Source organism: Calypte anna, chromosome 14, assembly GCF_003957555.1.
Source record: "Calypte anna isolate BGI_N300 chromosome 14, bCalAnn1_v1.p, whole genome shotgun sequence".
In the NCBI taxonomy this organism is placed as follows: Eukaryota; Metazoa; Chordata; class Aves; order Apodiformes; family Trochilidae; genus Calypte; species Calypte anna.
This window is the reverse complement of record NC_044260.1, coordinates 8,089,648-8,106,020: the sequence shown is the minus strand read 5'-3', so window position 1 is coordinate 8,106,020 and position 16,373 is coordinate 8,089,648. Positions and strand designations below refer to the sequence as shown.

The window sequence follows — 16,373 nt, the reverse complement described above, 5'->3', positions numbered from 1 at the left end:
CACTGATGGAGCTAAGCTGACTTCTAAGCTGAGGATTGCACCCACTGAGTTTTAGAGAAGGGTGGAAAACCAAAGACAATGATGGCCCAGATGATTTCTTCTAGTGGTTCCATGTGCCACCTCTACTTCCTTTAAATTAACTACTTCACTAAATTCCAATTTGATAACTTTAATGGTAACTGTTGGGTTAAGTGTCCTTGAGGGAAAGCAAGAAAGTATAGAAAGGAGTGACAGGATTGTCACTGTTCATATTTTCTTGACAGCAGACAAAACGTAGCAACGTCACTCTCTCCTGATATTTCTCTTGGTTTAACGTGAAATGGATAGGAGGCATTTTTTAGTGTGACATTTTTGTTATCTAATCTGGAGTTCCACAGAAGTTAGGCTTGAGTATAAATGTTTTTCAGTTATTTAAGAACAAACATTGAATTATGCAATGCATTAAAGTATTTTTTTTAGGATAGCTAGAGATATACAATGCCTTCCTCTGTCTTAGCAGGGCCTTAAGGAAAACTGATGAAGTCAAGTTTTCAATCTCAGTCAATATTTTAAATAGCTAATTGATTATGGTTGCTTCAGTTCTAAATTCTCTTGTCATTTGTGTCATTTTTGCATCTCAAGATATATTTTATACACTTTTAGAGCAGAGATACAAAGATAACAGCACAAGACATTTTGTAGCTTGGTTTCTTCTGCTCAGTATTTTTTAACAGCATCTCTTAAAATAGAAATGCAAAGCTATGTGTCCTACTTTCCCCTCACTAAAATAGATGCCTTTTGTTAATTTTAGATACAGCAGAGCAGGATATGTAATTAATGATATCAAAGAATTCATATGATATTCAACAGGGTCTTAGCATCAAGGACAAAAGAAGTCTGACAACAGCTGTCCCTAATGATTTGGTTGTAAAATGTTTTCTTTTATTTCAGGAAGTTGGATGCTTTCATCTATGATGCAGCGGTGCTGAATTACAAGGCTGGAAGAGATGAAGGCTGCAAACTGGTCACAATAGGGAGTGGATACATCTTTGCCACCACAGGCTATGGAATAGCACTTCAGAAAGGATCACCTTGGAAGAGACAAATTGATCTAGCCCTCCTTCAGTTTGTTGGAGATGGTAGGGACCAATCTTTTTTCCTTTCTTTTCTTTCTCTATATATGCACAGTTAATGCAATTTTAGTAGCTCTGTGTCTTTTAGGACTGTTGGCTCAGAATTTAAAAAAATTCAACAAATGGAAAACAAATTAGTAAAATTATTTCTCCATGCTGAGACATGAATTCTCTTCCACTTTGTTCTAACTCACCTCCCTGCCAAGGACATTTGAAGCTATTTTCAGTAAGTGCTTTCATACACATCACAAAGTAACAATGGCCTCAATATTAGGTAGCATTTCTGAATTTATTTATGTTCTTTATTTTTTTTTTAGTTTTTATTTTGCCTGTGAGCAATCCTTGAGGAGGTTTTACTCAGTAGATGAGTTATCTTTCAGCATGACTGTTTTGCTATTTAGAATTGTTCATAAGTGTTCTGAACTGGTGTGAATTATCTCTAATCTAGGATGGATTTATTTAAACTTCTGGTAAAACAATGTTTATGGGATTGAAGTAGGCTGACTGATTTTATTGGATTTCAAACAGCTATTTTTCATTCTTACACAGAAATAGAGGAATTGTTCTTCCTCTTGGCACTTCTGCCCTGCAGAAGAAGGAAACACATTTTTGATATATCTGTAGACAGTAATAATGACTCATTCTCCACATAGGGCTTGAACTGTTTTGATTGTAGAAATGTTTCTTTGTCAAAGAGAAACTTGAAGTCTTTCACATGCTCATGTGAATAAATACACAGTACTGAAAGAAATGTCTGCATTATTACTTAAATCCTCTATCAGATTAATATGCTGTGTGCTAATATTTAGTCTTTTTTTTTTAATAGATACATGAGTTAAATTTACATATCTCTGTCAGTGAAAAATTGGGATTTATTGATAAATAAATAAATATGCTCTTAAAGTCACAGATAGCATATCAATGAGACTAAGAATGGTAAATTTCTTCATAGTAAGAGTTTAAATGGCAAAGTGTGCCTCCTGTTCCGTAAAAAAACCCCCCACATTAATTTTCATACTGGAGACATTGAGTATGATAGTCTTTCAGCACAGGTGTTTTTATTCCTATTATAATTCTACATGACTGGAAGAGATGTAATCATCATGACTGATGCATTTTCTCTAGTGTACATAGAGGGTAGTAGTGTCATCATTATTGATCTGTTGGATTTAGAGAGGCTTATGGAAGAAACATGGCTTACTTCTGCTAAGTAATGAACATATTGCCCATAATAGCCAGGTTTCAAGCAATTACATATTCTTGTTTTAAACAGGTGTAATTAATTTCCTAAAATATTTGCTTCTTTTTTCCTTTTGAGAATAAAATATGTTTCTATTCATGTAATAATTTTCAGAAGTGTTAGTTGCTGTAACTCTGACCCACTTTAAAGTGGGAAAATTGAATCACAGAATTTTCATTGTTTGTCCCATACTAAGGAAGAAAGTGCTTTTATAGCCTTAAAGAGGGTCTGAGGTGTCTGAGGTGGGCCAGCCCCTCTAGATGTTGCCATAGCATTGCTAAAATCTTCATTGTTTGCATCTTGCATGTTTTTCACACTTACTCTTTTATCATTTTTGATACTTCTCATTCAACGAAAAATAAATGAAATCACAGGGAAACGAAATAAATAGAAGGGAAAACATTTTAAGCTATTAAAGAAAAATACCAAAGGTACTGTGTTTTTATGCATCACTTTGTCTCTGAATATCAGGGAGAAAACAAAATGGATGCAGGGAAAGAAGGTACAGTCTTATGTATTTACACTTAGACCTGTGGGTTTATACAGCATATGAATACTTATATTTCTAATCTATTTTTAGTAGCTGAAAATAATATAACTGAACTGTCTATGAAACTCAGGTTAAAATTTCTATAGGAATAATTTGAAGAATTGCAGTAGATACAGATCCAACAGACATCCAGTTGAATGAAACCTTATAGTGAAATCTCTGCTCCGAGGTCAATCTTTCTCAGATATTACTTCAGAATCAAAATTTTGAATGCACGAACCATGGGTACTGTGAAACTGTTTGTCATTATTTCAGTGGTAGTTTTCAGTACCTTTAGAAGGCACTCTGAACTGTCCATGAATGCCAAAATGTTATTTTTCTCTAGTAAAGAATCCCTATGTTTGTTCTGAAAAACATGCTACCTTCAGTCCCAGAATATTTGCTACCTTGGCTCACTACATTGTGTCACAGATTTAGATGATAACTTTCAGAGAAAATTTCCCAACCAAATAAAGGGCATAAGAAATTTGAAAAGAACCCAAACTACCAAAAATTGCTAAGAACGATGTTGAGGCTGAAATTCTTTTAGTGATGGATAAAGTACATTGCAGGTAAACTGAAACAGACAACCAAGAAATTAAATTTAAAGAGTGATTGCCTGGAACTAGCATGACCTGATTTTGTAATTTACATCTAACTTCAGTGGATGGATGAGTAATATTTTAGCTATGAACTTACATAACTCTGTTTTGATGAGTTAGAAGGATGAACCCGAAGTCCAGACCAACATCACTTTGTTGTATCACTAAAAAGCCCTTTGACGTTATCTAGACTAAAAGCAAGTGTGGTTGGAGAGGGAGTTTTATCTTCAGATGGTAATCCTGGGAGACCCTCAGTGGAGTCTGAATGAGGTTGTTTAATTAACAGACACACAAATGAGGGCGGAAATACTTCTTTCACATGTACAGCCTTTGCAGAATGTATTCTTCTCTAAGTCTAAGCCTATAAAGAGCAAAGCACCTAGCAGTATTGTATTATTATTCAGTATATGTAATAGGACATTCATCATAGTATGGAATAATTTCATTGTATTATTATAAATCTAATGAGTTTCATAATCCTAATGAGGAGAAAAAACATTTTCTTGATATGAATGTTATGTTAATAAGAGGAGAGAACCTTTTGGATGATACTAGATATTTGGATAAAACCAAGTAATTTTTTTAAAAGTATATCTGATTGCATCCATAAAGCATTATCTTGTCTCCCTTTTACATTTACATAGTAGTGAGATAGATTTTTGAAATATGTTTCAGAGCTTGAAATTTCCTCTGCATATACCTTTGCCCTGTCATATTTCCCATTTGATTTTTCCTTGCTTCTTTATCATAATCATAGCCAAGTCAGTTCACTTACATAATGAAATAAAATGTTGGCACAGTGGATAGGATTGCTATTTCTTCCTCAGATAAAACATCCAACATGGATGTTGTTCACTCAAGAGCACTGTTTCATACTTTCCAAAACATGGTGCTTTTTCTGCATTAAAGTCAGGAGCTTTCAACCATTTCTTTTTTCTTGCTGACATTGGAAACAGTAAATGTAAATACAGAGGGGTGTGGGTTCGTGTTAAGGATAACTTCAAGCTTAGATGAGTGGTTTATATGTATCTACATGAAGTGTTCTGTTTGTGAGGATGGTTCTAGTGGATGGCCAGGTTATACTGGCAATTAGCATCACATTGTTTAAGTGACCCTGAACTCTCAGTAGAAGGAAACAGGCTACCAGATACCAAATTTGTTGTTCTACCAAGAAAGAAAAGAGATATAGAAGGAGGATGAATATGAGTTGCTGGAGAATGTAAAGAGTAGCTACTTAGTTTTCTCAAAAATAGAATTATTCCCAAAATATTTCATCACTTGGTCTGTGCAGTTTCATATACATAGCACAGTTCGTAGGAAGCTGAGATGAACATGCATAAGTTAATATGAAATTAATGTCTTTGGATCACCGAATTTTTTAATATAGAGTTAGAAGGCACTTTTTCTTGCTTATGGGATAGGAGTGAAGTGCTTTGTTTCAAATTGTTGATGATTGGGGTAATTCTCTATAGCACAGTGGTGGTTGTGCTTTTTTCTTTCATTGTTTTTTAACAGAGTAATACAAATACTTCAACTAAGGCACAGAGGACTATTTCTCAATCTTCTGTTGAGAAGTAGAAGCACCCAGGAGTTCAAAAGCAAATAAAACCATATAGCTGCTAAGAAGCAGCACCATCATTTTGTTTGGATCTTCTGCCTGCAGCCAGAGGAATGTGTCAGAACAGGAATGTGCATGGGGGAATCACCAGGTCTCTGCTCTTCCACAAAGCTCTGCAAAGCTCAGCTGGGCAGGCTGACATAGCCAGGGCCCAGCAGGTTCCCCTTCCAGCTGTCAGCTGCTTTTTGTGCTAGGTTGCCATTTGGTAAGTGCAGGAAAGACTCAGGCACACAGCTGTAACTGCTGGACTGCAACATTTGTGCAGGCACCCTTGTTCCTCCAGCCTGCAATAGTGAGAATTTTTGGCAGGCTGTCTGAAGGCCCAGGTGTAGGTAATGACTCCTCTGGCTTGTGCAGTGCAATTCAGAATAGAGTGGTACTGCTCTAAAAATATACTGTTAAGTATTTTAAAAGATATGGCTTCTGAAACCTATAGCATCGTGTCTTTGGAATTTGGAGCAGAATCACTGGTGTCTTGTAGGTAAGAATAATTTTTTTGTCTTTTTTGTCTTTTTTTTTCTTTTCTTTTTTTTTTTTTTTTTATCTGTGAGCAAATGAGGTCATGGAACTGCAAATGACAAAGCTGCTTTGGGATTAAAAGGGAACCAGGGCTTCAGACTGTGCATGGGATAGAGAGAAAGCGAGGAGCCTTTAGCTGTGGGGGATGCAGCAGAGATAGAGGAGTAAAAGATGCATGACAGAAGAAATGCATAGAAATGAGGAGCAGAAAAACACTCAGTAAAGAGGGCAAGTGTCGAGAGGAATGGGAGAACATCAGCCAGCTGTCCAGGTCAAGCATCCTACTCATGGGGTATTTGTATCCTGTTGAAGTACCTGCTGGCTACAAGCTCAGTTCAAACATATGTTTGGGAGGAGATCTCTGTGAAAAGAGGGGCAGATGGTACAGATTTATTAAGCCCTTAACCCTTAAAGCTGCAACCTTTAAAGCAATTAGGGATATAGAGATGTTAAGAAGAAAACTAGGTTTTGTTTGAGTTCCTTCAGAGAGTCTGTTAACCTCTTCCTAATAACTTTCAGTTCTGGTTAATCTTTATGTGCTTTTAGGATGACTTAGCACACTAAGAATGTTTTTCCTGGATGGATAATTGCTTCCCACTCCTTAGGGGTAATAGGTAACTGGAAATGAGATTTGCCCCCTTACATCTAGAGTAGCTCTCTGCTACTTTTTTGCTACCTTTTTTTTTTTTTTTTTTTTTTCATATTTAGCATAAGCCTCTCAAATTGCTGTGTAGATTATAAGGAAGTGTAGCAGGGTGACTCACAGTGGCTGTTAAAGACGGAGAAGGAAATACATATGTGATTATCAGGACATTTGCAGTGTGTGATGCTAAGGCAGAATACACCCACAATCCCAGTGATTTTCTGTTTATATATTTTGTGTCCTCCTTAAGCAGTGGGTGGAACAAATGTGACTGGAAAGTGTGAGTGTATAAGTGGAAGGTGTTTGTGTAGCTGAACAAGAGTGAGAGGGGTGGTAATATTGAGAGTCGTGCTTAGCAGTTCTAATGGGGGCATGCAGAGTGCAGTCAGTGGCTCACAATGAGCTTATTGCTGTCAGTCATCTGTGTTCCTCTTGCTATTTTTACAAGGGGAAGTAATTTGGAAATTAAGAGTAAGAGAGATTGTATATGTGAAGGATGCTGGATTATATGGGTATGGGGGTTCTCCTTTTTATAAATAACATCTAATTTTCAGTATGTATGTATCTCCCGGGATGTATGTGTAAATGTAGAGACAAAAACCAGTCAGGAAACAAAATTAAATCAGTGAAATGACCTGAAGGTAGCCAGCTTTATCTGTCAGTGTCCAGTGTCTCGTGCCTGGCCCACCATTTGGGAAGACACTGCCTCATTTGTGAAGGTGGTTTCATGGGCAAAGAGGAGAACCAAGGGAGGATGCCAGAGCCCTAGAGAAGCTGGGCCTAGGACATGAAGGAATCTGTGGATACCAGTAACCCCTGAGAGATGACACATCTCCAAGAAACAATGACAGAGGCTGCAAAAGGACAGCACATGCTACAGCTCTGAGAGGATGGTGGCAGGGATAGGTGACACCACAGCCTGCAAAAAATGCTAAGGGCATTGACAAGGGGATATATGTAGTTCTACCCTTTGATCTGTATCTTTTCTGTGTCTGGATGATGATGTTTTTATTGAGAAAAAAATTTTCAGAGGGCACACTGGACAGTTTATCACTTCTCAGAGTGATCAAGTTTCAAATATACTGAGGGGTTGTACTGTAATTTGGGAGGAAAAGCACCTCTGGGATTGTCATAGTCTGAAAGACCAGCTGTTATGTCTCAGAGCAAATAGCAGTCAGAGCACCACAGCAGTGAACCCAAGAGAAATACAAAGGGATTTAAGAACTGTTTGAGCTGTAACTTAAAGACATTGTAAATAGTCTTGAATTACCACAGAGAGAGCTAGAATTTTGCAATTTATTAGAGAAGACCATACTGTGTTTTGAGTGAATAGTGCAGAAGCTCAACACTGCTTGAAATACGAACCTTTAAAATAGTTGCTTACAGTGATTCTTGCACTATAAATGAGGCACACTTTTTATGGTTAAGTGCTATAGGGATTTTAAAATATCTTACTGTAGGCACCATACAGTTACTTGTGAATTTTGCAGATTAAATGTACTGGGAACATATTAAACATAAAACACTCTTTTTTTTTTTTTTTTTTTTTTTTTTTGTCAAATACATTCGAAATGTTCATTTTCTAATCTTGTACTATTGTCATGATGTACTTTGCTGAAATCTGCAACTATTCTTTCAGCACTTCTATTAAGTGCATGAAGTAAAACCAAAAAGCCTTAAAATAAGCCTCATTAATATTTATAAGTAACTCGAGATCTTACTATTAGTTGCATATTTGAACTCCATTAACACTTGGTTCATAGAGGCCTGGCATTTACATATATTACATATATTGAGGTTGCTGACTTAGATTTTCAAGGTCTGTTTTTTGCAGGATTTTGAGGTCTTACTTGCTAATCAGAATTATGCACAAATGGAGAGGACTGAACTCTTCAGCACTTGGTAACCACCAGTCACTGGCCTTTTGATTGCAAAGACTGCTATATTGTTATAGGTATCATCACCTGACACATTCACTTCACATGTTAGACCACCCAAAAGGATTAGAAGGACAACAATATTCCTCCAAAAGGGGCTTGATCCTTTTAAAGATTTTGTTTCTGAATGTAAGTTTAACGAGGCTCAAAGTTCCATGTTTCCAATTCCAACTCCAGGCCACATTTGAAAGTGGCTGATTTTTATAAGGCATTAACCAACACCTCCACTAAAAAACCTTGAGGATTTTGTAATAAAAATATTATGCCCTCTGCAAATATCATGGGTAAAATGGAACGGGCAGGAAGAGCAATAAATGAGTGGGGCATTTTTGCCAGTTTTTAAAGGTCAGCTATTTTGAAGTGTTGACTTAATTTAGTAACTGCTTTGTCTGTGTGTGTTTCTGTGTGTGTATACACACATGGATCTAAATATATGCTGTAAATTGTAACTGATTTATATAGGGAGACCAGAATTATTAACCTAATCTCTCCATTACTGGATAATTTAATAAATATGGCAATCTAAAGATTCACAGCACACTGCAATCTATAAAATTATGGATTACTTTTGGGTATTAATTGAGGGATTTCTGTCATTGTCAAATATAATGGAAGGGCTTTGGAACAGCAGGATGTGTGAGACACTGGGATGTTTTGTTCTTCATAGCTTGCCGGGGCACTGCTGTTTATCTTGACTCAAAACAAGCTCAGTTGTTTTCTGTAGAGACGTTTTTGGAAAGGTTAGTGGATTGTCAATAGTTACTTTAGATGTACATGCCAAAGGGAAAGAAATGCAGAGGAAACAGTAATAGAAAAGAGGTTTCAATTACTTTGTGAATTTTGTTATGAATTGTAAAAGGGCAGAGCAGTCAAATCAAACTGATGTTTGACAGTCTTGGGAGATGTGCGTTTTTCTCATGGGAAGTAGAGAGGCCTGACTGCAAGAGCTTTGGCTACTACTGCTCAAACCAGAAATATTGCTTTCTCTTTGGGTTTGGATTCTTTTCTCTTTCATAGCCTCTGAATTTTATTTGTAGACCAGGAGGAGGACTTGAGATACAAGATTTAGAAGAACAAAAGAAATCCCAATGCTTTAAGATGTGGAAATGCAATAAGGAACCCCAAATAGCTATGAAGTGATAGTATGCAATACCTATGCTGTTAGGATTAATAATTTAGTGTCCTTATGTCCTGGGTCAGAAGACATTTAAAGACTCATTAAGTTTGACTTTCTTCTTAGAGGATGCTCTTAGGTCTTAGGCATTTTGAAGATTGAGCACTGTAATTTGGGAGAAGATAATGTGTATATCTTTCTTCTTCAAATTTCCCTTCACATTGTCTGAGAAGCAATTTCTCCATCCCAGTCATGTGTTCCACTTCCAGCTCACACATCTGAATTACCTATAGTCTGCAGTGTTCCTAATGCCCTGGCTCTGTCCCCTGCAAAATGCTCCAGCACAGCAGATCATTGATCTTCTGGTCTAGCTTGAAGGTAGTGGAAATGTCAGTATAGCTTCTAGCCATTTTTTGTTCTCTTTACTCCAATAATGTATACATTATAATACTGCAAAAATGTTTCCTAATCAATGGGTAAGGACTAGGGATCTGTAGAATGGTAATTTTCCCCATGATTGAAGGTCTATCCTGAACTTGGAAACACAGAAGGCCAGCTAACACTGTATTTTCTGTCCCTCTGTATTGCCCACTGTATTTCCTAGAAAATGAAGTCATTAAAAATAATGATAGGATTACTCAGCTGACTATATTGTCAAGAGAGTGGAAAGGCACATATACACAGGCAATGTTTCAGCAAGAACACTGGATGTTTGAAAACTAATTGTATGACACAATGTAAAAAATAACCTTAGCAAGAGCAATTGCAGTTTCTTGCATATCTCTGTTGGCAGTAACAACCACTGCTATGTGACAGTGTGCTTCATCTGAGGCCATACCTCATTGGTGAAATAGGGATTCCAAGAATATGTGAGAGGGAGAGAGAGGAGAAGCTTCCTTAGCTGTAAGTAACTGAAGTATTTTCATGGCAGTAAGGATGTGGCATATCCAGAAACCAGGAATTCTCAGTTTCAGCTATGTAACGATGACATTTAATTCCCTGCTGCTGCCCAGGAGGCAGGCAGCAGCAAAAGGCTAAAGGAGCCTCTGAGGAGAAAGATTGGGTTATGTGGAGGGCCAGAAGTGTGCAGAGGAAGGTGTCCAGGGCACCAGGACAGAAGGCTGGGAGTACGTGATGTGGAAAGGATTTGCAGTTACTGCCCAGGTCCTTTAGGGAAAAGAGAAACTGAAATGAGACAGACAGCTGGGAGAGCTGTATTTGATCATTGCAATAAAGATAAAAAAAAGAAACTTATGCAGGATAAGGGACATACTGTATTGTTTCAAGGATCCAGGCATTAAGAAGTGACAGGTATTTTCTGTAGAAAAGCAAGCAGTGTATAAAACAATAGACTTAATACTGTTCCATGTACTACTAATTTTTCCTCACTTGCTGTATGTGCTGGATGAGTACAGCTAATCAGGCTGTCCATTTCCATTTTAACATGGCATTAACCTGCAAGCATAATGCTTTGGGTGATTTTACATCCAGCATTGGTGACTGTCATTGCTTTGCCATAAATAAAAGTATTACTGGAAAAAATAAAAACAAACCCGAAAGTTTTGGTAAGTAATGTCTTTTCTTTCTAAAGTGCTTTTATATCAAAAAGTGGTTAAAGACTGCATCTCTGAATCAGTTCACCTATTGCTGAAATTCAGCCAACTGTGAGAGGAAATGTGACTAATGACTACTGCAGTGATGGCCCTCGGGGGCAGCCAACTGCTCGAGCTACTGCACATGCAAAAGTTTTGAATTTGCCATTTTGTCTTTGTTGTTTGGGTGGTCTGCTGGCATTCAAAAACATCTTCTTGGTCTGGGAGACTGGAGTAAAAATATGTTATGTAAGGGATATATGAATGTGTAGGATAGGGAGATTCCTAAGGTTGTTTGTAAGATTATCAGGTGAGTGCCTGTTCAACATAAAAAATAAAACAAGTGACAAGAGCACTAATAAATCAAATGCACAGAGATCTGAACCCTTGGGAACATGAGATGCAAGAGATGATAGTTGAGGCCAGACATGCCAGGAGAGGTTCAACCAGAACATTGCAACTTACACAAAAAGGGGAAATCAGGTTATCGTGGATCTCACTGGAAAGAACAGAATTATTGTGGTGTGTTTTAAAATGATTATGAGAATATGTGACATTTATTTGTTTGTTTAAGGCAGGCGTCGGGGTGGATCAGGGAGCAACAAGTGTAGGAAAATGGAGAGGAGGGTGACTTAAAAGACTCTGGTTGTGTGTCTGACTGAGCCCTGTGTCTAATTGCTACAGCCTTCCCCTTTGCTTTACTGGACTCAGTTCCTAGCAGGTTTTGATGTGCTTTTGCTTTTCATTTGGTATTTATGAGTGTGGGGACAGATATAATTTATTAGGACACTACTAGAAACACCTAAGGTTGAAGTGTCTGAATAAAGGACTGGGCTTGTAGGATCTGGGCACAGATATTGAGTGGGCTTAGCTTGTGCCATTTTTGAGGGGTCTGTTTGTGGATGATACAAGTGATGGTGTGTGCATCTTTGGTCAGTAAACTTCAGTCCATGTCAGCTGGGCAGAAGGAGGACTAGGCTGTCTTCACATGTATTTGTGAGTGCCACGTGGGTGCTGTTAAGGACACTGCTGTCCCTGAGGGTCTGTGTGTGTGTCAGCACCTCTGGGACACACACATAGGTTTAGCATCAGCTGGACCTGCAGACAGGGGCAGCACAGATGGCATCTCTTGGACTGGGATTGGAGGAGCTTCCTGGGCCTGAGTGTGCACCAAACGCAGCCCTCATGGCTGGGGGGGGGGAAGAACCCCCGGAGAAAAGAACCCTCCAGTTCCTCTCTCTGTAAAAAGCAGTATTAGTTACAGCAAGCAGAAGGAAGTTATACTCAAATCACAGATCTTGCTTTCTAGAGCAGCCAGCTTCCCACGTAATTTATGAAATCTGAGGACATCTGTAACTAGGGTGCTGTGAGTTGAAATCTGCTACATTTGCACATCCTTAGTGGATAAGACTAAAGTGGTCTGCAAAGGAAGTGTTAAATGGTGCTGTATTTTTAAACTTGCAAAGAGTTTCAAATACTGTGGGCAGTAATTTTGTAATTTTTGCATTCTAACTGGTTTGACTCCTTGCTCTCCCTAGGGGAAATGGAAGAGTTAGAAACCCTGTGGCTGACTGGTATTTGCCATAATGAGAAGAATGAAGTCATGAGCAGCCAGCTGGACATTGACAACATGGCTGGAGTGTTCTACATGCTTGCAGCAGCCATGGCACTCAGCTTAATAACCTTTGTGTGGGAGCACTTATTTTACTGGAAACTTAGATTCTGCTTCACTGGAGTCTGCTCAGATAGACCAGGACTGTTGTTCTCAATCAGCAGGGTTGGTATTACCTTCATTTTCCCCGTGCAGGCAACAGACAGAATAAGCACTACCTCTCTAAAATGTTAACTTTCCTTTTATTCCCATTTGAACATTTGAAATACATGTTAGAGCACCAGTGTGATGCTGTAGAATGGTCAGTGGGCTCTGGATGTGCTCGCACTGCATAGGAAATATTTTCTTCATTGGATTATTCTGTGTTATGAACTATTATCTGCCAAAGTAATTAGTAATCAGATGAAGAAATGGTAGAGCTGCAAAATCTGGGAAATGGATTAATTTCCACCAAAAAAATCCAAACAAAATGAACACGAAGTCATGACAGATGTTAGCTCTCAGTTTTGTGAATTTTTTTAAACAAGATTTTTAATGATAAAACTATGCTGGAATACATCTTATAAGCTTTTCTTGATAGCAGACTTGAAAAAATTGGATTTGAAAAGGTCAAACAGAAGTGTTGTTTCTGTTTTGTTAGTCCCTGAGATGGGTTCTAATGATAACTTTAATCAACACAAAGTAGCTTCACGTATCCAAATAATTGATACTTGTAGAAAAAAAAGGATAGTATGTGTTTGGTCTTATATTTTTGAGAAATGACATGGCTTTTTCTCAGGGTTTTTTGTTTAATTCGTTTGTTTAACACCTATTTAACACCTATTTTCATTAGGTAATTTGCGGAATATCTTTTTTATATATAGCCTAAGATAATCTAAAACTATATTAAAATGTTTAATTGGAACTCAGTACTCTCCCATACTCGGTTGGGAATTGTCTAGAAAAGCATATACACTTTTATATCCACATTTTACTTTTGAACTTCATAATTTTGTTGCTTTCAATGTTAAATTCTCCTAACCAATGGGGGCGGGGGGGATAAAAAGTACCTATTTCAAAGGCAAATTTATGAGAACTAAGTTCACAGGGCTGGAAATGTCAGTTGAGCTCACAGGAGTTTCCGAAGAGGCTGGAGTTAAAAGCTGGACTCTTCAGCCTTTTGTTCAAAATGAGCTCAAATTCAAACTTTAGAAAGAGAGGGAATTTTTTTCATATCTACTGGGGTAGGATTCAGAAAAGCTAAAATACTATGACTAGAAACCTTTTTATTTCAGTGAAAGTGAGAGGTACCTTAACCTCCAAGAAAATAGCCTATCTGCAGGCTTGTTTAGAAGGATAATTTAATCATTGCTTTCAAATTATATAATTCCCACTACAGAAGTTTAGGTACATTTCATGATGGACCTAAGGAACCTTTTCTGGTACCTTATTATCTTGTATTCTAGAGAAAGCACTGGAGGCCAACACAGAGCATTAGACTGTAAAATGCTGGCAATTTTTCTCAATTATAGGGCTGACAGAAAGGGCAGAAATTATTCTCCCATATCAACATTAAGGAAATTCTAAAAAAACAGAGATGTAATTTTGATCTTTCCAGTCATTAGATAAGTAATGTTTACTTGTTCTCTATTGTTAATAAAAATGGAAGTTTTTAAAATGTACACCTCATGATTTAATTTGTTTTGTATTACTCATATTACAGGGTATTTACAGCTGCATTCATGGAGTGCACATTGAAGAGAAAAAGAAGTCTCCTGACTTTTCTTTGACCAATTCCCAAACCAACATGTTAAAGCTATTGCGAACTGCAAAAAATATGACTAATATAAATCCTTCTAGAATTAGCTCCCCCAAAAGAACTGCTGACTTTATTCAGAGGAGTTCCTTGATTATGGATATGGTCATGGATAAAGGAAACTTGGTATTTTCTGATAACAGATCCTTTCAGACAAAGGATAACTTTTTTGGAGACAATATAAGTGAACTGCAGACACTTCCTGGCAATCGACACAAGGACAATCTTAACAACTATGTTTTCCAAGGTCAGCATCCTCTCACACTGAATGAGACCAATCCAAATACAGTAGAAGTTGCAGTAACAACAGAAGCAAAAGTGAACTCCAGGCCGAGGCAGCTTTGGATGAAATCTGTTGAATCTTTACGTCAAGACTCTATACGTCAGAACCAAGGTTCCCAGAGAGAAAATGAGTCAGATGAAAACAAGCAGCTTTCAGTGAAAAGCCAAAGATACCTTCCTGAAGAGATTGTCCATTCAGATATCTCAGAGACATCAAGTCGAGCTACTTGTCATATGGAGTCTGAAAACAACAACAAGCACCACAAAACCAAGGACAATTTTAAAAAAAGGACAGTAGCATCAAAATACCCAAAAGACTGTAGTGAAGTGGAACTGACATATCTGAAAACCAAACAGAGCTCTCCACGGGATAAAATCTACACGATTGATGCTGACAAGGAGCCAGAATTCCAGTTGGACACATCTCAGTACACTGAAAACATTGCTCTTCCTGAAACTATAGAGTTTCCTGATGTTTATCAAGATCACAATGACAACTACAGGAAAGCAGAACATGCTAACAGGACTCCCTCGCATAATGAAGACAGTCTTCCAAATAATGACCAGTATAAACTTTATGCAAAGCACTACACTTCAAAAGATAAAAATGCCACCCTAGGTGAAGGGAATGATAGATACCGACAGAATTCCACCCACTGCAGGAGCTGCCTTTCCAATATGCCCACTTATGCGGGACACTATTCAAGCAGATCTCCCTATAAATGTGATGCTTGTTTGCGGATGGGGAACCTCTATGATATTGAAGAAGATCAAATGCTGCAGGATACAACGAACTTATCACTTCCTGAAGAAATATATGAGCGTACTTGGTCACAAACTAATGCTCTGCAATATCATAAAAAGAATAAGTTGAAGATTAGCAGGCAACATTCTTTTGATAATATTGCCGATAAGTCCAGGGAAATAGATATTGGAAGACCTTCTCGTAGTATAAGCTTGAAAGAAAGAGAGAAATTTCTACAAAGTAGTCCATATGCAAGCATGTTTAGTGTTCCCTCAAGCAAACTGTTGAGCAACAAGACCTCACTTTTATCTCGCACTCTGGAGGACAGCAAGCGGAGCAAGTCCCTGTATCCTGTTCACTCAGATGATAACCCCTTTCTGCACCCCTATCATGATGAACAGCACTTATCTCTTAGGCAAAGTCCAGCTGATCTGTATAAATACTCATTACCAACAAGAGGAAGACATGATAATTATTTAAGGTCATCCATAAAGTCTACAGCATCATACTCTTCCAGGGATGGTCGGATCCATAATGACATGTACATTTCAGAGCATGTTTTGCCTTATGTTGCAAATAGGAATAGCTTGTACACAACTCCAAGGGTTTTAAATTCCTTAAGCAATAGACGTGCGTGTAAGAAACGACCTAGCATTGAATCAGATGTTTAAATTTTCCATGAACACTTCATATATAGGGAAAAAATAGTTGCCACCATCTTAGAGGGAGAATTTATCCTTTAAACAGTATCCTGCTATGGTAAACAATATGTAAACCTCTCCCTTTCCCAGTGTACTTTTGTACATGAATAAGTAAGCTAGTATGCTCTCAACCATCCTCTCATTGAAAAGGATAAAAAAATAGCTATTTATGTATCTTTATATATAAATGGCAAGCTGTACTGAAAAAGCCCCAATATATGTTGGCAACTATGCTGTTTTGTATCTAATTATTTTACTATTTCAGTTATTCTAATTTATGTTGCTAAGTATCATTTGATGTACTTTTGTCCTTAGAGATGTTTGATTTTCTA

The 16,373-nt window shown here is 37.6% G+C and overlaps 1 protein-coding gene across 1 annotated transcript in view; it reads left to right on the top strand.

Annotated features, from left to right (window-relative positions):
• Positions 1-16,028, top strand: part of GRIN2A (glutamate ionotropic receptor NMDA type subunit 2A) — a 137,358-nt gene extending 121,330 nt beyond the window's left edge. The window contains exons 11-13 of the mRNA XM_008490329.2: positions 931-1,118; positions 12,445-12,683; positions 14,221-16,028. Coding sequence (XP_008488551.2) covers positions 931-1,118; positions 12,445-12,683; positions 14,221-16,011 — 2,218 coding nt within the window. The 3' untranslated portion in view covers positions 16,012-16,028. The remainder of the gene's footprint in view (positions 1-930; positions 1,119-12,444; positions 12,684-14,220) is intronic.
• Positions 16,029-16,373: the final 345 nt, after the last annotated feature.